This window comes from Sebastes fasciatus, chromosome 10, assembly GCF_043250625.1.
Source record: "Sebastes fasciatus isolate fSebFas1 chromosome 10, fSebFas1.pri, whole genome shotgun sequence".
Classification (NCBI taxonomy): domain Eukaryota; kingdom Metazoa; phylum Chordata; class Actinopteri; order Perciformes; family Sebastidae; genus Sebastes; species Sebastes fasciatus.
In genome coordinates, this window is record NC_133804.1 from 16,971,796 (window position 1) to 16,995,577 (window position 23,782).

General features: G+C 40.5%; 3 protein-coding genes across 4 annotated transcripts; 2 read left to right on the forward strand and 1 right to left on the reverse strand.

Annotated features, from left to right (window-relative positions):
* The first annotated feature begins 256 nt into the window (after positions 1-256).
* LOC141775330 (heterogeneous nuclear ribonucleoprotein U-like protein 2) lies at positions 257-9,416 on the forward strand. Its single transcript, XM_074648592.1, has 11 exons — positions 257-1,762; positions 3,999-4,075; positions 4,204-4,446; positions 4,575-4,687; positions 4,822-5,088; positions 5,260-5,382; positions 5,492-5,593; positions 6,006-6,174; positions 6,690-6,917; positions 6,999-7,051; positions 8,986-9,416. The coding sequence occupies exons 1-11, from the start codon at positions 804-806 to the stop codon at positions 9,055-9,057; spliced, it is 2,406 nt and encodes an 801-aa protein (XP_074504693.1). The 5' UTR covers positions 257-803; the 3' UTR covers positions 9,058-9,416.
* nudt22 (nudix (nucleoside diphosphate linked moiety X)-type motif 22) lies at positions 9,091-16,831 on the reverse strand. Of its 2 annotated transcripts, none has more exons than XM_074648603.1 (7): positions 16,733-16,831; positions 12,844-12,990; positions 11,509-12,172; positions 11,318-11,440; positions 9,926-10,023; positions 9,731-9,824; positions 9,091-9,586 (listed from the first exon to the last, which is right to left on the reverse strand). In XM_074648603.1, the coding sequence occupies exons 2-7, from the start codon at positions 12,930-12,932 to the stop codon at positions 9,410-9,412; spliced, it is 1,245 nt and encodes a 414-aa protein (XP_074504704.1). In that variant the 5' UTR covers positions 12,933-12,990; positions 16,733-16,831; the 3' UTR covers positions 9,091-9,409. The 2 variants fall into 2 exon arrangements, with proteins under 2 accessions (XP_074504704.1, XP_074504703.1); XM_074648602.1 differs by lacking the exon at positions 16,733-16,831 and adding an exon at positions 14,749-14,893.
* dnajc4 (DnaJ (Hsp40) homolog, subfamily C, member 4) lies at positions 16,160-22,934 on the forward strand. The gene is made up of 8 exons (XM_074648605.1): positions 16,160-16,254; positions 16,757-16,820; positions 18,570-18,694; positions 18,816-18,906; positions 19,293-19,474; positions 20,699-20,866; positions 21,330-21,416; positions 21,862-22,934. Exons 3-8 carry the CDS (start codon positions 18,603-18,605, stop codon positions 21,956-21,958), a joined length of 717 nt encoding a protein of 238 aa, XP_074504706.1. The 5' UTR covers positions 16,160-16,254; positions 16,757-16,820; positions 18,570-18,602; the 3' UTR covers positions 21,959-22,934.
* Positions 22,935-23,782: the final 848 nt, after the last annotated feature.

Here is a 23,782-nt window from a genome sequence, read left to right on the forward strand (position 1 = left end):
TGGAAAATGCATCGTTACAAAGCTGAAAACGGCTGTCAAAATAAAAAATAAATGACTCAATAAATACATAAATACGTCAGTAAATGTAACAAAATAATATTGAAAAATATGGAAGTTTTTATTTGACTTTATTAGTTGGAACCCACGGAAGACATTCCACAAATGTGAACCATGATCTGCAAATATTTCACTATCCACAAACATGTATTTTTGTATTTGTGTTGTGTAAAGTCACATTCACAAAAACACAGGGCGATTTGCAAATACGCAAAACTTACTATAATAAAATATAAAGTACATCAATATTGACTTTCCCTTTTTTTGAAGTTGAGAATAAGGCTGCTAGAATGTATTAATCACTTTCCAAAGTCATTTTCAGTTGACGCAGAAGCTGTTTTATTGGTTGCCAGGAAAATAAATACCTATTTTAAGGTTTACATGTGCAGTAATATCTACACATTTGCGCAAATATCATTCCATGTGTAGAAATAGATGCACAAATGTGTAGATATCACTTTACATGTAAACCTTAAAATAAGTATTTACAGAGTAAGTAATGCGTATTTGCAAATCGCCCTGTATTTTTGTGAATGTGACTTTACACAAATACAAAAATACATGTTTGTGGATAATGAAACATTTGCAGATCATGCTACACATTTATGTAATGTCTTCTTTGGATTACTAATAAAGTCCAATCGAAACTTCCATATATTAGAGCACTTCCAGGTCCCAGAGAGAAACCAGCAGTGAGGAGTCTTCACCTGCAGGAGGCAGCAGAGCACTAAACCAGATCTAGTCTGATGGAAATAGAAAACGAAGAAGAAGGAGAGCCAATCAGAAAGCAGGGCACCATATTGAACCGATGTTTTGATCCTCACTGCTGCTCTGCACTTTACTTAGAGGGAGCTTTTTACCACAAACTCGATAAGAAAACATCTAAAAGTTGTCCTCACACGGTAACGATGAAGCTAGCGGAGCTGAAGAAGTTGAAAGTGGCCGAGCTGCGGTCCAGACTGAAGGATCTGGGTCTGGACAACAAGGGACTGAAGGCTGAGCTGCTGGGCAGGCTGTGGTCCAAGTTAGAGGCAGGACGAGGTGAAGATGATGAAGAAGAGGTAAAACCACAACATGACCGCTCAATAACACCTGTAGCACAAGAGGTGGACGTCCAGGCTCCGTCCTCATCACCTCCAACAGGACCAGGTGTTACTGAGGGATGTAAACCGGACTGGACCAGAGAGTACACAGACACCTCCACACAGACAGACACTGACACCAGACAACAAGGCTCTGAGTGTGTTTCAACACTGCAACAAGCCTCTGAGTGTATTACAACACTGCAACAAGCCTCTGAGTGTTTAACACCTCTACAGCAAGGATCTGAGTGTGTTACACCTCTACAGCAAGGATCTGAGTGTATTACACCTCTACAGCAAGGATCTGAGTGTGTTACACCTCTACAGCAAGGATCTGAGTGTATTACACCTCTACAGCAAGGATCTGAGTGTATTACACCTCTACAGCAAGGATCTGAGTGTGTTTCAACACTACAACAAGCCTCTGAGTGTATTACACCATTACAACAAGGCTCTGGGTGTACTTCAGAGTGTGTACCAGTGTACCAAGCGGAGGAGACAGATGTTGAAATGCATCAGGGAGGAGCAGAAGATGCTGGAGAGGACAGGAGAGCTCTGTCATCAGAGGACATGGGCAGAGGAAGAGCTTTCTACGAGTTCAAAGAGGAGATACGATACAAAAGGTAACTCAAGTAACAAGCTAGGTTTTTTAGTTAGCAGGGTTTTAAAGAAGTATACTGCAGGTGTTTCAGGACTGTTAGTCAAGTGTTTTTTATGGGTTTTATGAGGGACAGAGCGTGGAAAGTGCTACATAAAATGTGAAACATATATGAAGAGATGGATGTCAAGTAGCTTCCAGGCGTCGCCAAACAGATAGAGGCTGAACATCACAACCTCCTCTCCACCATGTAACCTAGAGAGAGGACCAGATTATTATTTTTAGGTGGAGGGAGAGAGAGTGAGAGACAGAGGCACACAGAAGTGCCTGTGTGTCATAAATTACAAGAGTTATTGAGAGGCAGTGACTTAAAATTAATATTATTCTCGTCAGCAGGACTACTAGGCTTAAATTATACATTGAGACTGAGATGATGGCTGTAGTCCTCTATTCCAGAAAGACAAACAGTCTGACAAACAGTTTGCTGTGAGTGCGCAAAATCTGTAGTAGGGGTGACAGGTCCGAAAGTGTGGGTTTCGGGGTCACCTTGCAGCCAACAGGAGTCCGTATCCCTGGCATACTTCTCTCTCCACTGATGCCTTCTTCTTCTTAGCCGTAGCAGAGGAGAAGTCGATCTTGCAGCCCACCTCTGCTTGGATCTTGTCCTCTCTGGGCATCATCCAGTAGGCTGGGACGTCAGTGACTGTCGTGGTTGCTTCAATTTTAGACAGGAGAGCCCCAACATGTGTGCAGGACTCTGCTGTGCCAGCCATACATGTGCGATGTGGACACGCCACTTGACCACTGGAACTGAGGAGGCTTGAACCGAGGATCATTGAGGTGTTTAGAGTGCAAAACCTAAGACATTAATAACATTGAAACAAGTATTAAAAAAAAGCTATGCCTTCACATTTACAGCTAGTCACCACTTGAGGAGCAGTTACTTACCTTTGTGCAAACGACGATTTTCCGGTTGTTGACTCTGCAGGTGCTGCACCCATCCATGTGTGAACTGAAGGTGGGGCCAAGCCTCCTCCTCCTCCTCCTCCTCCTCCTCGTCCTCCTCCTCGTCCTCCTCCTCCTCCTCGTCCTCCTCCTCGTCCTCCTCCTCCTCCTCCTCCTCCTCCTCCTCCTCCTTCCTTCCACATCATGTACCTGCAATAACTGACCTGTCTTACTTTGTTCTCTCAGCCTTATCACTGAGTCCACGGTGTTCCTTTTTCCCCCCTTCATTCACTTAGATAACTTACAAGCATTCCTCTCTTCTCAAGCTCATATGATAACCTTTCTGTTATCATCCTTTCCATGATCTTGCATATATTTGATGTTGGTGCTATCGGCCTGTAGCTAGTGGTTTTTAAACAGGTTCTTATCAGGATCACTACGGCTTCTTTCCATGCTCTTGGTAACCTTCCCACCCATACCTGATCTTGCCCTGGTGAGGCTGGTCTTGATCAATTTATTGCTCTTAACATCTCTGACAACCGTGATTGTTAACTGTTTTTGTTTATTTACAAATGATGATATACAAGTTGTAAATTAGAGGCACAGATACAGATAGAGATTTACAGGTACAAATCGCTCTGCATTTATTTGTGCATGTCGTTTTACGAGACACAAGTCACATGACATTTTACGAGTCACGTGCTCCCTGCATTTGTGGATTTTGTTTGTAACAGCACGGCAAAAGAGTTTTAAAAGAATCCACAGAAGTAAGTGGAGATTCACAAATATATTTCCTTTGAAAAATGTAGTTGATGTACAAATGATGATGTACGAGTTGTAAATTAGAGGCACAGATGCAGGTTTACATATACAAAAATAGATTTACAGATACAAATCACTCTGCATTTATTTGTGCTTTTGTGTTTTACAAGTTACATAACTTGACATTTGTTTGTGAATACTTATGTTTTGACACCATACCTTTCATACAATCATGCAGCCCAAAGTACATCACAGAGCAAGATTATAGGCAGACGTATCTTTATGATTAACTGATAATAGAAAAAGAGGGTTGCAAACCACACATACTATTAGTTTTCATTGACATTATATATTTCAGGTGCACCAATCCCAGAAAAGAAGAAGAAGGTAGAACAAATTTGAATATGCACATGACTCATGAGATATGATGGGAAATAACAATTTATCAGGGTTTTGGTTGAATTCTAGAGAAACTATCCTAAACGTGGTGTCTTTAGGGATTTTATGAAAAGGGTGTCATAAAGCAGCATGCGTTTCTATCTCTTTCCGAGCAGAGCCAAATCTCCACAACCTCCAGTGGACCGAGAGGAGACGGAGGACGAAGATGACGATAAAGTCAGACTAGATGCATGTAAGTGTTTGGACAACACGCGCCGCCTCTCTAATGAAGGAACATGAAACTAACCTCATTTTGTTACAGTGTTTTATTAAACTACGATTAGTTTATTTTGAATCTCTGACTTTCTGTTTTCTTCACAGATGACAGTCACCTCCACTTCGAGGTGAGTCCTGATTGTGCCGGTGGCCAGCCGCGGTTCTGGGCTCGATTCCCCTCGCTGTGGTCAGGCTGCAGGCTCACCCACGGGGTGCTGCAGGGCAGGGTGGGCTTTGAGGTGAGGCTGGAGAGGAAGTTGTTGACTACACAGCTGGAGGAACAAGAGGATGTGGATCCTTACGGCCTGAGAGTAGGCTGGTCTGTGGCCAACACCTCTCTACTGCTGGGTAAGAGTTTTTATTGGGTTCATTTTAGGAGAATTGATTTCAAAAGAAGGGGACTTTTTTCTATAGTGATGTGATTATTGTATATATTTATTTTTTCTCCTTCTGCATATCTAACCGTCTCACACCAGGTGAAGATGACTTCTCTTTTGCTTATGATGGGCGTGGTAAAAAAGTGTCAGGTGGGAAGGACGAAGTGTTTGGAGAACTCTTCTCAGAGGGAGATATCATTGGCTGTTATGCTGTGAGTTCCTCTTCAATTCTTCCTCTATTTTAAACTTTACTGTCATCCTTTCACACCAAGATCTGTTTTGATAGTAGGACATTTCTTTTTTCTAATCCCAACTGTGTGTGTGTGTCATGTTTACACATCAACAGTCCTTCTCCACAGACGGTGCTGTTAAGCTCTCTTTCCATAAAAACGGTCGTTTCATGGGCGAGGCCTTTTCCCTGGACGCCTCTGTGCTGCTGGGTCGTCCTCTGTTCCCTCACGTCCTCTGTAAGAGCTGTTCAGTCAGATTCCTCCTGGACCCCACAGCTCCTCCCTGGTACCCCGGACCTCCAGGGTTCACACCGCTGGCAGCTCTCTCTGCTGGGCAGAAGGTGCGCTCCACGTTGCCTCCTACCTTCAGAGCACAGTGTGAGGTGAGGCTGAATTCACATTATCACAAGGTGTTTATATGCATCCCTGTGGTGGAAAAGTTTGTTGTTGATGGACCAAAGTGGTGGATCGACACATCGACATTTGTTTATTACAGGTAATAAAAGTAGTCATTACAAGCTGTTCCATTTGAATCTTTCTGTTTTTCCCTCCAGGTGGTGTTGATGGTTGGTCTTCCCGGTTCTGGTAAAAGCCACTGGGCCAGGACTCACATGAAGCAGCACCCTGAGAAACAGTACAAGCTGCTGGGCACTGAGGAGCTGCTCGCATGTATGATTGTCAGTCAAACCTCCAGTTTTCACTCCTGTGTTTTATATTCACATTCAAAGATGATGTTTTCAACTTCTAACTTCAACTGATCCAGAAATCTTCGATGTGTGTGTGTAGAGTGGTGGGCAGAGAGGCAGCAGGCTGCAGCAGGCCTCTCAGTGTCTAACTGATTTGATCAAGATGGCAGCTCAAACTCCTGGCAACTATATCCTCGACCAGGTAACTCTTCACTACTAAACACATTGATTTAACTTTGAATACCCTGTTAACGGTAGGGTCACAAATGTTGAGAAGCTAGCAAGAGTACACTAGATTAAAAAATTATCCAAATAAAAAACCCAGCCCGGTGCTGCCAACTCTTTTCCAATTAAAGTAGCTAGCAGCACGAGCTCCAAAAGTTACTAATCTAGAGAGAAAGTCACCAATTCGGAAACACTGACAGTCCGTCCCTCCAAAGCCACTCCCCCAAAACTGTCATTTTGAACGTTACATTTTGAGGTAAATATCCAAAGAAATTTCAAGTAGGTTACTTGCTAATTATCACCTAATTATCATGAAATTTGTGGACCTGTAAAATGAAGTGTTACCAAAATATCTTAACATATTCTCTTTGTCAAATCTCTGTTTCCAGTGCAACATCCTGTTCTCTGCACGGCGTTACAAGCTGCAGCTGTTCACAGGCTTCAGGCGCCGGGTGGTGGTGGTTTTTCCCTCAGCAGACGAGTGGAAAAGACGACTGTTCCAGCACCAGACTAGCAACGGGGAGCAGATCCCCGAGACGGCCCTGCTCAAACTCCAAGGTATAACATCTAAGTGAATAATAAGAGGATACCTCTGTAACAATTTAGGCCGACACAGAGATGTGGGATAAACTGGCGATCTGAAAGGCGTTTCTATTGGGGATGTAAACTCTTAAATTAATAATATTTACATTTAAACATCATCTCATCTAAAAAGATGAGATGATGTTTAAGGGGAGTCATTTAACCCTCTCCCCACAGAGAGAAACAGGAGGAAAAGACCATGTAATTCAATGGTTGAACAGAGGTGTATTAGCCTGATAATTATGTCATTATTTTATTATTCTAATTGAATTGCTGAGAAACTTGAGATATGTGGGCAGCCATTTAGAGGTCTTGAACCAGGCTTGAAGTGTATGGAACTACACTACAGACTGGAGCTTCTGGTAATGCTGACAATCACAATTAAACCTGGTACAGCAGACTCCTATGAAAGAGTCCAATGCAGGCTGAACATCACATGCACGTCATTTCCGTCATGCTTCTACAACTTAAATGTTCCTCCTCATCTCCAGTGAGCTGCAGTCTTCCAGAGCAGCAGAGCAACCTGCTGGAGGAGCTGCAGTACGTCGAGCTGCCTCAGGAACAGGCTCAGACGCTCCTGCAGGAGTATAGAGACGAGGCTCGCCGACTGCTACCTCCCATCCCCAAACAGGAGAAGAAGAAACCCCGACTTCACAAGAAAAGACCCCACCCTCACGGCCCTCCATCCTCACATAGGATCCAGTGGACTGGACGTCATGGTCAGCGTGAGAAATGATGGGCAGTATGTTGGGAGATTTGATATTTTAAGATGTTAGTTGATTTCTTTATTGTCTTTGTAGGGTGGAACGACACAAGACTCAACATGCAGCCATGGAGGCAGCAGCCAAGATATGTGAGTGTTATGTAGCTGTGAAATCCTACACAACAAACAAACTCATTGTAACATCATTTGGGGCTGTCGCTTTGTTGTTAGCTTAGTTGCACTTTAAGGTTCAAGAGGTTGTGTTAAACAAAATCATGTGGTCTCTTGGACCTCATCGCTGTGTCCTGCTTCTGTAGAAAGCAACTAAGTTTAGTAAAAAGGGAGATTTTTACACTCGATTAGATTTTTTTTTAAAAGTTCTTATAAAGATAACACCATCATAAGTATCAAGCTAATGTTATACTACATTTGAATTGTGTAACATCTGCCTCAGTTCTTTTCTTTACTTCAGAAAAGAAAGTTATTGATGATCTTAAAGGGACAGTGTGTAGGATTTGGTGACGTCTATTGGTGTGGCTGCAGATTGCAACCAACTGAGTATCCCTCCGCCCACTCCTCCCTTTCCAAGACTGCGGTAACGTGAGCCGCCGTGTGCAAAACCGTGGTAACGCCGTAATAACACTACTTTAGGAGCAATGGAAGTCAGATGGCGGCTGGCGGTACCACAGTTTTGGACTCTGCGACTCACATTATCACAGTTTCACAAGCGTGCCGGAGAACTACGGTGGCCTTCAGGTAGCGTAAAAACGTGAAAGGCTCTCTCTAGAGTCAGTATTTGGTTTGTCTGTTCTAGGCTACTGTAGAAACATAGAGAAGCAACTTGGCAGACTCCGTGAAGAGGACCAAGTTCCCAAGGCCTATTGAAAGAGGCTGGGACACAGGCGGATACGGGTCTTGGGGTATGGGGTATAACACATACGCAGTGGAACTGAAGCTGTGGTCGTGTGTTGCGATTGGCTCAATTTTGGCGAGTGCAGACCAGATTTTACTGAGCGTGTGTTGTACCCCAAAGATATGACGCGTTGATGACGCATGACCCAGCCTCTTTGAATAGGCCTTGCAAGTCCCCAGGAAGCGCGCCTGGCTGGGAAGCAAATTTCCGTAGTGGCCAAACGGTGGTACTACAACTTCCGTGTCCGTCACGTGATGCCATAGGGCCCAAAAATAGACTTAGACATAGACTTACATTCGGTAAGAGACGTCTGTAACTCAGCAGATTCTTTTTTTTTTAGATAAATCAACTTCCTAGTATGAACACTCTAATAGCCCTTACTTAAATCATTAGGTCCTAAAAGTTGTAAAATGCACTAATAGCTGAATCCAGAGTTATTTTCCTTCCTCCGTTCATGTGAATGAGACCCAGACCGAGGCTGGATCGCAGGCTGCGGAGTTAAATTAAACGCTACTGTGCCTGCTCTATGGGCCCAATGAATGTGGAAGATCGCCGGATGATCCGGGTACTTTATCACTTGATGGCAGTCGAGCCATTTTGGCTTCATGCGTCACTGAGCAACTCTCATAGGAATGAACTGGAGCCCGCCTCCAACACTGTATCCACTTCTCTTAATACATCCATGAAGAGGACCCGCTCCCTATGTAGATATGAAGGGCTCATTCTAAGTTTACAAAAACACAACGATTCTTAGTTTCAGGTGATTATACACTAATGAAAACATAGTTATGAAAATTATAATACATTTCTGCTAACGGATCCCCTGAAATGTTACACACTGTTCCTTTAGGCGGAAGAGGTCAGTTCATAGAAGCCATGGTTTAATCATTAAACCAGTGAGGAGGACATGAGGTCAGTAATGTAGGCAGGTGAACTGTTCACTCACCTGAGGCTGTAATTTAGTCAGAAGAAAATAAGTTACAGATATTGTAATCTAATATACTAACAACCTTAATTACAATTTCTTCTCAGCTTGTATTGACGGAGCAGCAGTCAGCATTTAGTCGCTTTTCAAACTGCTGGAAAGATGCTAAATAACACAGCAACATCCACCTTAAGATTTCAGACTAAACCAAATCTCATTGTCTTTTTTCTGTGATTTACATTTCAGTGGAGCGTGCCTTATCAGGACCAGGGCTGCTACTACAGAGACGTTGGTTACAGCGGACATGAAGGTTACTGATGAAGAAACCTGGAGCACTATCAGTGTTTACAAGGACAATCATTCGACTGATGTTTTTTAATTTTTTAAAAAGAGAGCAAACTACATCAGCGAGTATACAAACAGAGATCCAGACTACAGTATATGCACTCGCTGCTTTGGCCAATCAAACATAATCATCAGTGTTGTAGTATTTAATCATTTTACCGGCGACAACCAGGTCACTTCTCAGGATTCTTATACAAAATATTTTTAAATGTTACTCATGATTTTACTCTGCAGTGTACAAATGATGATAAATATACAGTATTTTGCACATTTTTAACTCCAGTATTGGTCAGAGAGTCCTCAAAGTCAAAGAGTAATAAATTGCTCAACTCTTTGTGTACATTTGATTTTTTTGATCCATTTTCTGATGCTGAGCGTCGTGTCGTCTGCTCTGGCCTCGCTCACTGTCAGGCTTCACCGTCTGATAAAGCAGCACGGCTCCTTTAGCTGAAGGACACAGCTCTGACCACAGAGGACTGCTTCTGTCCAGCTGCAACACCTCCTACACATTTCAGGCCCAACAAAATACAGTCGTGTGAATCTACATGTTGTTATTCTGCTTCAAATGCAACTGCCAAAACAAGAAAAGCTCATCCTGAAGTTGCTGTTCAGACAATTATATAATCAGTAACTATAGATTACTCACCGTTCTGCTGAGGAAGACGATGTCTGTGGACTCATGGGCCTCTGCTCCTCCTTTCCAGTACAATTTTCTGACTTCATCAGATGTCAGCGAGCAACTGAGGCCACACAGATAACAAACACACTCTACATTATATCTTTATACAGCCATTCAAGGCAAACTTCCATCGTATCAAATCAAAACTGAAGGAATGAGTACCTGACGTAGAACTCAGCACTTGGTCTGCCGGCGCTGGTGTGATTCAGAGCGACCCCCATCAGGACCGGCTCTCCGAGGGAGTTCAGAGGAATATTCACCTGCAGGCGGACAGACAGGAAGGGAGATTAAATTTCAGACACTTTGAGTTTATAAAGTGGATATTGTAGATTTTCTCCATCATTGCTAAGAGTTCTTCAACATATTGGAAAAAGCTAATGTGAATATTGTTTCATATTTTCTTTGAATTAATTTTTGATCTGGTTCGATCAGAAAAGTAAAATATCAACACAGAGATGATCAGTTAAGTCAAGTTTCACCAGGACTACGTTAAATGCTTTCTGATTAATTTGAAAGATGTTAAAAGCACTTAATATTTGACACATAGAAGTTTTAAGTGCAGTCACCAGAATTCAAATTCTTTGAAATTGTCAGTAGTTATTCTTGGTGTATTTATTGATCATTTAACAGAGCGTGTCTTTTATCTGCAGATGTATTAGTTTATCACCGAAAGGCAGAAACAGGCTGACCTTTAAGTTATAATAATAATAATAAACTTCATTTAAATAGCACTTTTCAAAACAAAGCTACAACGTGCTTTACAAGATAAAAAATGGCAGACAATCTGACAGTGTTTTAAACAATTTAAAAGTTATAGTTATAATAACAAAGGAGGTGCACATGAGAAAAAATACAAGAGAAATGATCTAATTAAAATAATAAAAAAATAAAGTGCCCTTGTATATAAATGGGTTTTAAGAAGTGACTTAATTCAGGCAACAAAACCAGTGAAGGCACACTTATAAAATATATTTTTAAGAGGGATTTAAAAGAGGATAAGGAGCTCGCCGGTCTGATCTCCTCAGGGAGGTTGTTTGGTCACGCTTGGTCAATCAAGACAAAATTAATCGACAACTATCTTGATAAAACATTAATCGTCTAACACATTTTTAACAAAAAAAACAACTAAATATTTGCTGGTTCCAGCTTCCCAAAATGTGAGGATTTGATGCTTATGTGATAATAAACTGAATATATACAGTATATATATATACTTTTAACTGTTGATCGAGTGATTTGAAGATGTCTGGGAACATTTTCACTATTTTCTGACATTTCATAGACTAAATGATTAACCAATTAATACAAAATATATCAACAATAGTAAATGAATACAAAAATTCCGCCATAGTTAAGAATGGGAGTGACAAAGACTGGACTCATGTATTTACCAAAAAATCATCAGGAAATAAAGCTCTGCACTTAATTTATGCCAATATTTAAATTGTTTTTATTCTATAAAGTCATCTTGAGTCATATCAATCTAATAACATTTAAGCAACTAAACATCAGCTTGACATGAAATAAAGAGTTTACAGTGGACTTGTTTCCCACCTCGTCTCTGATCTCGGCGCACACAGACGAGAACAGCTCGGAGACGACGGGCCTCTGCTGCATCATGTCCACGCTGATCTGCTCCTCGCTCACCTCAGTCTGGCCCAGACGCTCACACACCACCTGAAGAGGTGCAGCCACGGTGTGAAAAACACATCAAGCACATTTCAATGACACTTCATCTACTTCACCTTTGGCTCTGGGTGACCTCCGGGGATGTCCAGGAACCCCCCTGCCTCCGCCACCCTCTGGCTCCTCCTGATCAACACCACCTGACCGTCGTCTGTACACAGGACACCACCCACACCCAGAGGCTGAGCCAGCAGCGCCAGGGGGTCACCGAACTCCACCTCTCCACGCTGACGTAGCTCCGCCACTCGACACGACCAGTTTGTTCCCAGGTAATCTTTGTAGCATGTAAGGCCCATGCTCAGAGTGAGGAGCGGCCCGCCCTCTTCACCATCTGGACATCCAGCTGTGATGCTCTTAGATTCACTGTAAAGGGAGGAAGCTTGTGACAATGCACTGACACTATCTACATTTTCTCTCTGATTCACATGTCTGTTTCTGTTGTCCAAACTGCTCTGGACAGAGTCATGCAGAGAATCAGCGGTACACAAATTCTCCTCCATCCTTTGTTTGCTGTGTTCCTGTTCCTCTGCACAGTCTGAGAAGGGGATGTGGGACGGATGAGTGCAGAGTGGGTGTTTAGGAGACACAGAGGATGATGAGGCCAAGCAGAAAGAGTGCAGTCTGAATTTGGACCCGTTGAAAAGCCACGGCTCCCTGGACACCCGCTCTGTCCACGCCTCTTCTATTTGATGCTCCAGGGCCAAATCTGTCTGCCTGTTGAAGCTAAGAAGAGGGACAGGAAGCAAGACAAACTCTTCAGGTTACTGCGTCACATTTTGCCAGTTGTCAAACTACTGGATTAAAGGACGAAGCTGGTGTTATTCTATATTTTCCTTATCAAAACAAATCCCATTAAAAGACTTTCCTACCATGTCTGTGGCCAACTGGGGCTGACAATGAAATTCTTTAAAAATGAATCCCAATATCTACATTACATGTTTGAGCCATGTTAAAGGGATAGTTTGGGTGTTTTGAAGTGGAGTTGTATGAGGTACTTATCCATAGCCAGTGTATTACCTACAGTAGATGACGGTCAGCGCGCCCCCAGTTTGGAGAAACAGACAGGAGTTACCACACAGAGGCAAAGCAATGTACTGATGAGGACGGGGACGGCAGCAAAACGTATTTTAGCCACCTAAAAGAAAGGCCCTACGTAATAAAATCAATATCAGTTTAAGTGTAGGCTATATTAAGAGTATTTTCACCGCTTTATCTTGCCGTCAGACAGCCCTTTTTCCAAAGGCAACTGAAGCCATATGTATCCATCTATGTTAACTATATCTACCTCATACAACCCCACTTCAAAACACCCAAACTATCCCTTTAAGTAGAAAGGCCTTTTAATAATTATATGTAGTTTTAACACTTTTTAGAGGCCTGATTGATGTTCCTACCTTTCAGAGAGCTCCACTTGTACTTGAGGCTGCAGGAGACCCCTCCAGGCTGCACAGTGCAGCAGCACAGACACCTCTGAGTCCATCATCTCTCACTGTGGATAATCATTGAAGTCTTGACTCTTCACCCACACTACTGCTGCAGCTCTGTAAGTGTTTTTAACTGTTAATATTTCTATTAAGGAAACAAGATGCACAGGAAAGAAACAGAAGCTGTTGTAAAGAGCTGACTCTGAAAGCATTTTAAATGCAGTAAATAACTGTCCAGGTCAGGAAGTACTTCTGGCCTCTCCCTTCATTCCTCAAACACAAACAGACACGATAAGGACACACTCCCAATCAGAGATTAAAGATTAAAACTGGCCAGCACAAGTCATTTTCATGTATAACAAGCCAGCCAATATATGTCTGATATATGTGTATAAATCTGCACAGAATTATCAAAGACAATACAATGAGCCCCAGACTTGTGTTGAGCATTGTTTGCAGTTAGTTAAAGGTCCCATATTATTAAAAAGTGAGATTTTCATGTTTTTTTATTATAAAGCAGGCTTAAGTCCTATATAAATACTGTGAAAGTATCAAAACACTCAATCCACAGGGAATACACACAGCCCGTATTCAGAAACTCTGCATTTGAAACAAGCTGTCAGGATTTCTGCCCATTTGTGATGTCACGAATATACAATATTTAGACCCTTTACCGAGATTTAAATGTAAACATTCTAAATGTGTCCCAGTTTATTCCTGGTTGCAGTGTATGTGAATGACATCAGCTGACAAGTACAAATGGACCCAAGCTGTTGCCTAGCAACGCAATTCTGTTGCAATTACGTCAAAATTCGCTAAAACGGAGCGTTTCAGACAGTGATTAAATACAGGCATATTCAGGCTGACAGTATAAGGAAAATAAAGGGTTTTTATGAACATTACAGCATGTAAACATGTTCTAGTAGAAACACAAAATACAAGTATGAACCTGAAAATGAGCATAATATGGGACCTTTAAGTTAAACTGTTGAATTTAACTACAGGTATATTTATTATCAGTATCAATTCATCTTTATTGACAGACTCGAAGTCCATTAAAAAAAACATACAGCACAACCAACAATACATACATTAAAATAGAAACTGCGACTTTTTTATAAAAGACAGGTATACCAATGTTTCCACAAGGGTGACTGGTATCGTATAACACTAAACCAAGGATTTGACAGTAGCATGATAATGAATCATTTAGCCGACATATAAATGAATACATCAGGTTTCTCAACAGAGCCTGGAAAGTGTTGACACCTGCCTTACAGAACAGCTCGCTTGAACTACACCACCTGGGTTTCTCTAATATCCTCATGCAGTCATTGTAGGCAACCTGAGGCTTATGCATGCTTATGCCTTTTTAAACTTTAACTTTTTAAACTAGTTTACATTTTTTAAACTATAGCCTACTGCCCACATGGTGTCAGTATAGAGGGGAGAGCAATAGGCTCTAAAGAGACCTACATCCTGACATGGTCTGAACACATGTAGAATCTTCTTGCCAACATGTTAGTATAATCAAATAACTCCTGAAATGTGTTTATATAGTAGCCTAGAACATTTGTTGAATAAATATCTTATCTTGGGAAGTGGTAAAGGAATGTAAATATAAACAAAAGCAACAAAGTGATGCAACAATCACATATTTATGTTCACTTTTAAAAGCCCCACAAAGTCATAGTCCACCCACACAAGTGTTATTACTTCACTGAGACGCACTACTGTTCGTTTATCCTGCTGCTGAGCGCAGACACAAGGACCATCGACGGAGTACACATCACAAGTTAGCCTGTGTTCTATAAAGTGTAACGTTACTAAGGTAGCCTGGACTAAAGGTTATTTAGGTAGAAGCGTTAATCTTACCTTCCTAGGTGGGTGGAAGCCGAGGCTATAAGAGAGTCAAGACAAGTGGAGTTTCTTCCTCCCTTTTTTTGTTTTTAGTCAGACGGTAAAATATGTTCATTATCACCATCCTGTGACCAGAGGCCGAACTACATGTTACTTCATCAGAAATATTTTACTGACAGCTGTGTGAAATATTAATTAATATTATTATTATTATTATTATTATTATTATTATTATTATTATGTGTTATTAAGGTATACTGTATAACTAAATCGATTGCGTCCGAAATTCTATACTAACATGTCATTTAGTAAAACAGTGAGATGTTTCATTATGTCCAAAACCTTAATATAAAACCATTAGTACGCGCATTGCATACTACTTCCGATGAGATATTACAGTATGCATCCTCCTCAACCACTGGACCTTAATACATCCAACCACTGCACACGGCTGCATACATATCTCACAATGCAATGCGGTAGTGACGACACGTTCATAACGGACGTTGACAGACAGCTCTGTGACGCCAATAACACTCCAAATCAGCTGGAATTATAACATTTTCATATATATATAAAATATATATAATATATATCATTTAAATATATATATATATATATTTAAATGATATATATATATATATATATATATAATATATAATTGATATATACGTATATATATTTAAATTATATATATATATATATAATTTATATATATGTATATTTAAATTATATATATTATATATATATATAATATATATAAATATATATAATATATATAATTTATATATTATATATTATTTAAATTATATATATTTTAAATTTTAAATTTGTGATCATCAAAGTCTGAACTAATTTGAATATATATGTATATATATATATATATATATATATATATATGTATATATATATATTAGTCAAGATACGAGTGGACATAGCATGCTGTATATAATACAATTATTTATTACTTTTGGAACAATTTCATATTCATAAGAGAAAATGGTCAGGAACCAAGCCAACTCTCCTCAACTTTATTAATGAATTCAAACAGTATAGCACCATCACACCAAATATCAAAAACAAAAAAGCCATTAATACTTTTAAACTATTAAATGCTTATAATATGATTTATATAACATAAAGTCTGGCATTATGAAAAAAAAAAGATACAAACTACTGTTTATTCACACAGAAGTATGTTGATAGTACACATATTGAGTATGTAGAGTATAGTAGGTGTAAGCTGCCTTGAATCAACAACAACTTCCGGTCATAATCAAAATTAGTCAATAAGACAGAGGTGAATAGAATATAATTTAGGCGTGAGTTATATGCCTTGGCAAAAAAAAAAAAAGTCAGGTAACATAATTACATTCGTTTGCTCTGTTTATATTTTAAAATACCCTGTAGTGGTGGAAAACGTGCTTTTATTTTGAAGGGGGTATCCCCCGTCTTCCGGTGTTGTTGTAGCTAGCTTCGAGCAGCTGATGTTTACGCAACGGGCCCACCGGAGTCCTGCTGGTATGTAACCTCTCTTTGTGAAGTCGGGGCTTTATAGCATTGTTTAACGTTTGTTCTTCATCTCTTAACCACCGCTGGCTGAATTAATATCATTATTAGTAAAATAACAACAGAGCAGAGCAGCTGTCAGACCGGCTAGTGTTAGCTCTGCTGCTCTGCTGCTCAGCCAGCAGGACAAAGTGTTCCTGCTGGAAACTAGTTAGCACTGTTTGCTCTTTATTTGTTTATTGCATGTAAGGATTCATGTGCAAACAAGCAGCAGTCTGTAGCTGGTGGTGTCAGTAATGAAAGTATCTAAAGAAGTCATTTTTAATTCAAAGTGTATACAACTAACTTCCATTGTTTTGGGTCAACACAGCTGCTCGGTGTCAAAGTGAATGACAAGTTGTGTTTTAAGTTTCACCAGATGATAAGAAAGGTCCTAGGACCAGCTGCTAGTGTTGTTTGATTAGTCCTTATTCAGAGATCTTTTACTCACCTCGTCCTCTGTTGTTGTCCTCAGGCAGATCACGTGTCAACACATGAGGGGAAAGTTCCTGATCGTTTCAATGGAAACACACTGAAAGGTAAAGACAGGAAATCACAAATTAATGGCATTTTTGTGTGTTCAAAATGTATCTTAAAGGGAGATTTGTCAAGTATTTAATAGTGTTATCAACATGAGAGTGGATAAATATGCTGCTTTATGCAAATATATGTATGTATTTATTACTGGAAATCAATTAACAACACAAAACAATGACAAATATTGTCCAGTAACCCTCACAGGTACTGCATTTAGCATGCAAAATACAAAAAACAACAGCTGTCAGTGTGTCAGTGTGCTGACTTGATTATAACTTGCCCAAAACTGCATGTGATTATCATAAAGTGGGCATGTCTGTAAAGGGGAGACTCATGGGTACCCATACAACCCATTTTCACTCACATATCTTGAGGTCAGAGGTCAAGGGACCCCTTTAAAAATGGACATGACAGTTTTTCCTTGTCAAAATTTAGCGTAAATTTGTAGCGTTATTTAACCTCCTTGACAAGCTAGTATGAAATTGTTTCTAGTTTCATATGATACCAGTATCTTCTCTCTAGCTTTAAAACCGAGACTGCTACAACCTAAAATTCGCAAGTTGCATTAATGCGTTAAAGAAATCAGTGGCGTTAAAACGAATTAGCATTAACACGTTATTATTGTGTTAACTTTGACAGTCCTAGTATTAATATTTAACTTGCAGGTACTGCATTTAGCATAATAAATATGCTCAAATCATAACATGCATAAAGTGGGCGTGTATGTAAAGGGGAGACTCGTGGGTACCCATAGAAACCATTTTCATTCACATATCTTGAGGTCAGAGGTCAAGGGACCCCTTTGAAAATGGCCATGACAGTTATGCCTTGCCAAACTTTAGCGCAAGTTTGGAGCGTTATTTAGGCTCTTTCCCGACTAGTTAGTATGACATGGTTGGTAAAAATGAGCCCGCTACAACCTAAAAATTGCAAGTTGCGTTAATGCGTTAAAGAAATTAGTGGCGCTAAAACAAGTTTGCGCTAACACGTTATTATCGCGTTAACTTTGACAGCCCTAATCTCAGTATTTTAAACTTTACTTTTATCAATATGTTTTCAAGCTAAAGGGGTCGGGTTGACATAGGCAACACAATAATTATACAGGATCTTTAAATGACATTTGCAATAGATTACATCTTGTTGGCACATTAGTAGTCAATGTTTTGCTATTTCATGTATTGCTCATATGGTAGTCTTAAGGTAAAGGCATACAATTTATTTAATTAACAATTGAAATCCAGTTGTCCATGATTGGGGGATTTGTGCGCAGCCATTTCCGTGTTCTGGTTTTGTTTCTAGCAGCCAAAAATGTTTTAAACAAAACTCCCCTCCAGTGTTGTTTTTTTCCTTAAGAGCTCATCGTGTAAACATTAGAGTAATAAAACACCAGATTATGTCCTTCCAACAGCAGTAGATTTATAATATTAGTATACTCAAAGTGCAACATCTATATATTTTTTTGAAGGAGATATTCATACAGCCAACTATCTCAAATGCATGTGCGTTGGCGAGTATAACTTTAGTCTTGAAATAAGTAGATCTTGCTCACTGCTCTTGTTCAGCATCACAATTTATTAATCAGACTGAAACATTAAGCAAGAGCAGAGTTCAGGATTTTCTTTTTTCATAACATCTATGTATTTAAAATGCTGTGAGGCTTGCGTCTGTCTGCCTGCTTAAATATCTCCCTGCTTCTCCTGTAATGCTCTTAGTATCATTGATGACACTCAACATCTGCTGTCTTTGCACAGGTCTGCTGTGTAGAACCTCTGAAATTTCCCAACATGCAGTTGGAAGCTCAGCTGCGTCTTTGTCAGAGTTGTCTTTGGTGCTGCAAGAGCGGGCTGCGTCTGCTCTCCCAGAGCTATGCACACAGGTAGACTTGGTGAATATATATGTGTTGAATTGAATCAGAATTACTGAAAAGAACTTGTGTAGTTTAGGGACTCTGCTTTGTATTTTGTTTGGTTTTGAGTTCTTTGCTTTCTCAACCACAGAAAAGCTGTGAATCACTACGAACTCCTGGGAGTCAAATCTGATGCCTCCTTGGAGGAAATTAAAAATGCATTTTTTGACAGATCTAAGAAGGTAAGGTCCAAATTTGTTAACAAGAAAGTGTATCGCCACATGAGGGCAGCCTTTCACAGCTTAGTTTCTGCTTTTTAACAGTTCCCACACTGGGCTTCCTGGCTGTTTGTTTTTATGTTGTGGCTGCCAGTGTAAATAAGGATGTGCATGTGTATTTACCTTGTGGTTTTGGCATAACTGATGGATGACACAACTCACCCTTTAGAGAAAGAGACAGGGTTGTAAGTGCAAACCATACATTTGAATGCATTTGTTTAACAGAGAAACATTTTTGTGTGTTTTGAAGCAAGTATACGTCTAGATTGTCTGCACCAGAATATATGTCTTGGTTTATAGTTTTTGTTTGGTTTTAATTCATTACTATAACTGACCCATCCATCATGCAGCTGCACCCAGACAGCGACCCATCCAACCCATCGCTGCACAGCCAGTTCGTGGAGCTGAACGAGGCCTACCGAGTGCTGTGCAAAGAGCCGAGCAGGAGGGAGTACGACTTCAAAATCAGACATCAATACAGCGGGGGCCAGGCCTTCAGATCTACCTCAAGTCACACCAGCTACAGAGCCAGGTGAACATATACTGTATGCAATCTGTCAGTTTATGTCTGCTTATAAGACTTACATAACCTGACCTTCCTCCTCACTCTTTAACCCTGTTAATGTGTGGGGGGGAACAGACAATTGGCGGATGTTCTTAGACATGCAGTTTTAAATGTTAGTAGGTGGCCGGCACGGTGGTCACAGTGGGTCGCAGGTTCGAACCTGGCCTGGGGCCCTTCTTTGTGGAGTTTCCATGTTCTCCCCGTGTTAACGTGGGTTTTCTCCCGGTTCTCCGGCTTCCTCCCACAGTCCAAAGACATGCAGGTTAGGTTAATTGTTGACTCTAAATAGCCCGTAGGTGTAAATGTGAGTGTGAATGGTTGTCTGTCTCTATGTGTCAACCCTGTTATAGTCTGGTGACCTGTCCAGGGTGTACCCCGCCTTCACCCAATGTCAGCGGGGATCGGCTCCAGCCCCCCCCCCTCTCCCCCCCGCGATCCTGCATAGTATAAGCTGTTACAAATAATGGATGGATGGATGGATTTCTAGTAGGGCTGTCAACGTTACCGCGATAACAATGCGTTAACGCAAATTAGATCTTTCTGAGGTTGTAGAGGATTCAGTTTTAAAGCTAGAGTGATGATACTGGCAATCAAATCAAATGAAACTAGAAAACCTAGAAGGTACATTTTGAACAGATAGAAAATGTGCGATTAACTATGGACGATCATACGATTAATCACCATTAAATATTTTAATTGATTGTCAGCCCGAATTTCTAGAAAATCCTTGATGGAGGTGCTGCATAGTTTGATGTTTCAGGTTTCGTTCAACCTTGTGCACGAGTCTAGAAACTGCTTTTGGCATTGTTTCTGCACAAAGCATTTACCAGTCTTCAGCAAATTGTTTTTTTTTTGTTGTTGTTCAAATTTTATATCCAGATAAACCATTGAGATTTAACATCTCAAATTTTTCTAGTTAAGTTAGAGAAGTTAAAAAGTTAGAAATAGAGTAGTTAGACTAAAGACAGAAAATCATGGAGAATTCCCTGTCTTCCAACAGCCAAGTGGAAGAATCAGAATTAGAAAAAGATTATTAAACATCACAAATGAAGGGTGATGGAAATGTACTACTTAAAAGTCCCTCAGACTTCATTATTGCTTCAGTTATGACTGATTTTAACATTTGTACCACCTGTCCTCCTGGTTTTGATGTCACTAATCATGATTCTTCTTGGACAACTCTACCATCAGTACGCATACCCAGGATAACCGTCGTTACTGGGAGCAGTTTAGTCAGTCTCAAGCGCAGGAGACGACGGCGGAGGAGTGGCAGAGGAAGAGGAGGAGGAACTTCCGCCTTGTGGGCTACTGCTTCCTCACTATGGCGCTCAGCATCGGAGCCCACGTAGTCTTCTTCAGGTACAAAACCAGCACTCGATGAAGACACTTTTAAAGGGAAATCATTAAGCATTTTAGAGGTGAATGTTAGAAAGACAACAATATCCGTACTAGAACCTCGTATCGGACTTCCCGCTGTAGTCCATCCTTCCTATTTCCTGACATCCCTCACTTTGTTGAGTTTTCTTTGCTGCACATTCACATCCACATGAATGGGATTGTTTGCGGACGTGTCACTGTGCCATGTGTGTTGGCACAACCTCATGGCATGTGACCTCGTATTTGTTTTTACACCCTGACTCTGTGCCACATGTGTTTGTGGAGATTCACTTCTTTGTGATCTGAAGAGCTGTTATAACAGCTGTACAAACTCGTAAAGCAACAACTGAGCATGCAGAGTGCGTGCTGAGCGACAAGTTTTTAGGTCAAGCAAAGTTATTCTGCGAGCGTTGTCTTAACTCAAGTGTTTCTCCGACTCTTTCAGGAAACTTGAAGAAGTTCACAATAACTTCATGGACGAGAAAGATCGAACCATCACAGAAATTTACAATGAATCCAAAGAGAGGGCCAGGTGAGTACACAAACGCCTTTTAAAGAGGACCTATTATGCTCATTTTCATGTTCATACTTGTATTTTGGGTTTCTACAAGAACATGTTTACATGCCCCCCTCCACTTTAACTAGCTTTGTTTGAGGACGTGCCAAACTAGCTGCTAGGCAGGTATTATGCAAATGTGTTACTTGGTGACATCACCACGTTACGAGAAAAAACAGGACTTCAAGCAAGGCGTTTCAGGCAGTTCAGGAGCAGTGTTTCGGTGTGGATTGGGCTTTGTAACTTTGCAGACCTTTTACATGCACAGAAAAATGTATAACACACTAAAGGAAAGGGAAAAAGTACAAAAGCATAATAGGTCCTCTTTAAATGTATTCCTGTTTTTCATCTGTTTGGTGTCACATTTGATGCTTGATTATGGAGCTGAGTGTGAGGTTGTCTTCTGTGTGCCGTTTCTCAGGCTCAACGGTTTTAAGAAACAGACAGAAATCCTGCGGCAGAAACATGCTGAGTTTCTGGAGAAATACCACATCCGCAATGACGGAGAGGACAAATAGGAGAGTCTCCAACTGTGCTCTGGGATGATGGAGTTTGAGCTGCCAGCAGGTGGAAGAAGGCGGCAGACTGGACGTGGTGCTTGTTTTAGGATTTTAAAGGTTTTCTTTTTTTATTTAAACAAAAACATGTTGATGTGTTTGTCCTCAGTTGTGATGCTGAGGACTTGAAGACACACAGAACATGGGTGTGATGATGTGGGAGGGGTTCATCTGGTCATGACGAAGTTGAGCTGCACATCAGACTGGACCGGCCTGTTGAACCATTATATCGAATATTTGAAATTAGATGAACGGGCGAAAGGATCCAGCTACAGTATGCACACACTCATGTCCAAAGGAGCCATAATGAACACTGTTTAAACTGCCTCTAATGACCTCACTGTAACGTGGTATTTATTGTCTGCAGCCTCATTGCTGGGTTAGTGGGGCTCACAGATAACGGCGAAGGAGTTGATCTACTCAAGACAAGATAGACCAACTGTAATGACAATACATTTCTTGCTGAATCACATATTGGTTTGCACACGAGGACGCTCTGTAATGTTCTCTTAGGTCTGATGAGTCTGTTCAGGGGCGGGGGGGCGATTGAGAAGGGTGAAGTATAACATGTCAAACGTTTTGGCGAAAATGGTTTGTCAAGCAAAGTGATCGAAACATGCTACAATGCCTGTTTACTTTTCACAGTTCTGCATCTGGGTGTTACTGTAGAAATGCATCATAAAAGGTCCTCCATTTGTCAGAAATGGGGAAGATCAACATGACTTGAAAAGACACTCAGTCGTTTAAATATAGTCAAACTATTGTATTAATAAAGAGACTATGAAAATGTTCACATTGAATGGAAAGAAGTACACTGGTTATTTCAACTCTTACCACCGTTTCCTCTCAGTTTTTAGATATTAAAGTTTGTTGCCTTACCTATTCCTTGAAGGGATGTCAGAGGGAAATGATTAAAAGATCAACTTTTTCTCATCAATCATTACTTTCCCTTTTTGTTTTGTCTCTCATTCACATATGGTTCTGTTCTGGTTTCCTAATACAGAACAGACACTGCGTAAATCTTTTCTTATTTTAAGATTATTTTGGAAAAGGGACGTGAATTTACCGTTTCAGCGATATCTTTCTGCAGTGAAATTAAAAGTTAGCGAGAGGCTCAGACGTCAAGATGTAGACCTTTTTAATGAGCAACCACACAGAAGCGTCAGTACTGTTATAATTAGGTAATTATTGATCTGCCCTACGTCCGATTTCACAAGTTTATTTTTCCATTATCTCAGTGAAAGGGAATTTTAACCGCTCTTTTAAACCTCTTTGGAGCTGCAGATGTGATTAACTGGAAAACTGACTTTACAGATTCAGTATACAGCATGTTTATTTGCATATTTACGTTCACATGAATGCTCTATTTCATTTTGGTTATGAGACCATTCATAAGAACATCCTGGGTACACAACATTTGTTTGCTGGTGACATCATGGAAAAGAGGCTGGTTATTTTATTTTTTTAAAGAATACTTGTACAAGTATGAACTGAACTTATGAACAGGACTACCGTGTGAATTGTGTTTTAAGAAGAGATGCTGCCTTTTTCCTTCTCTGTGTTCTTGTCACCAGTGGCCCCTGTCCTGAGACTTCAGCTGGAGATAACAACATAGCTTACAGACACCCTCACCCTCATGTGGCGTGTGAGTGCCCTGTCATAACCCAAACACACTATAATGACTCTGAGATTCTGGTATGCCTCCACACACACACACACACTACACAGCAAAACCAGCTGTGGAGACAGTTTTAATTGACTTTTATCTTTAGTTTAATGAGCATC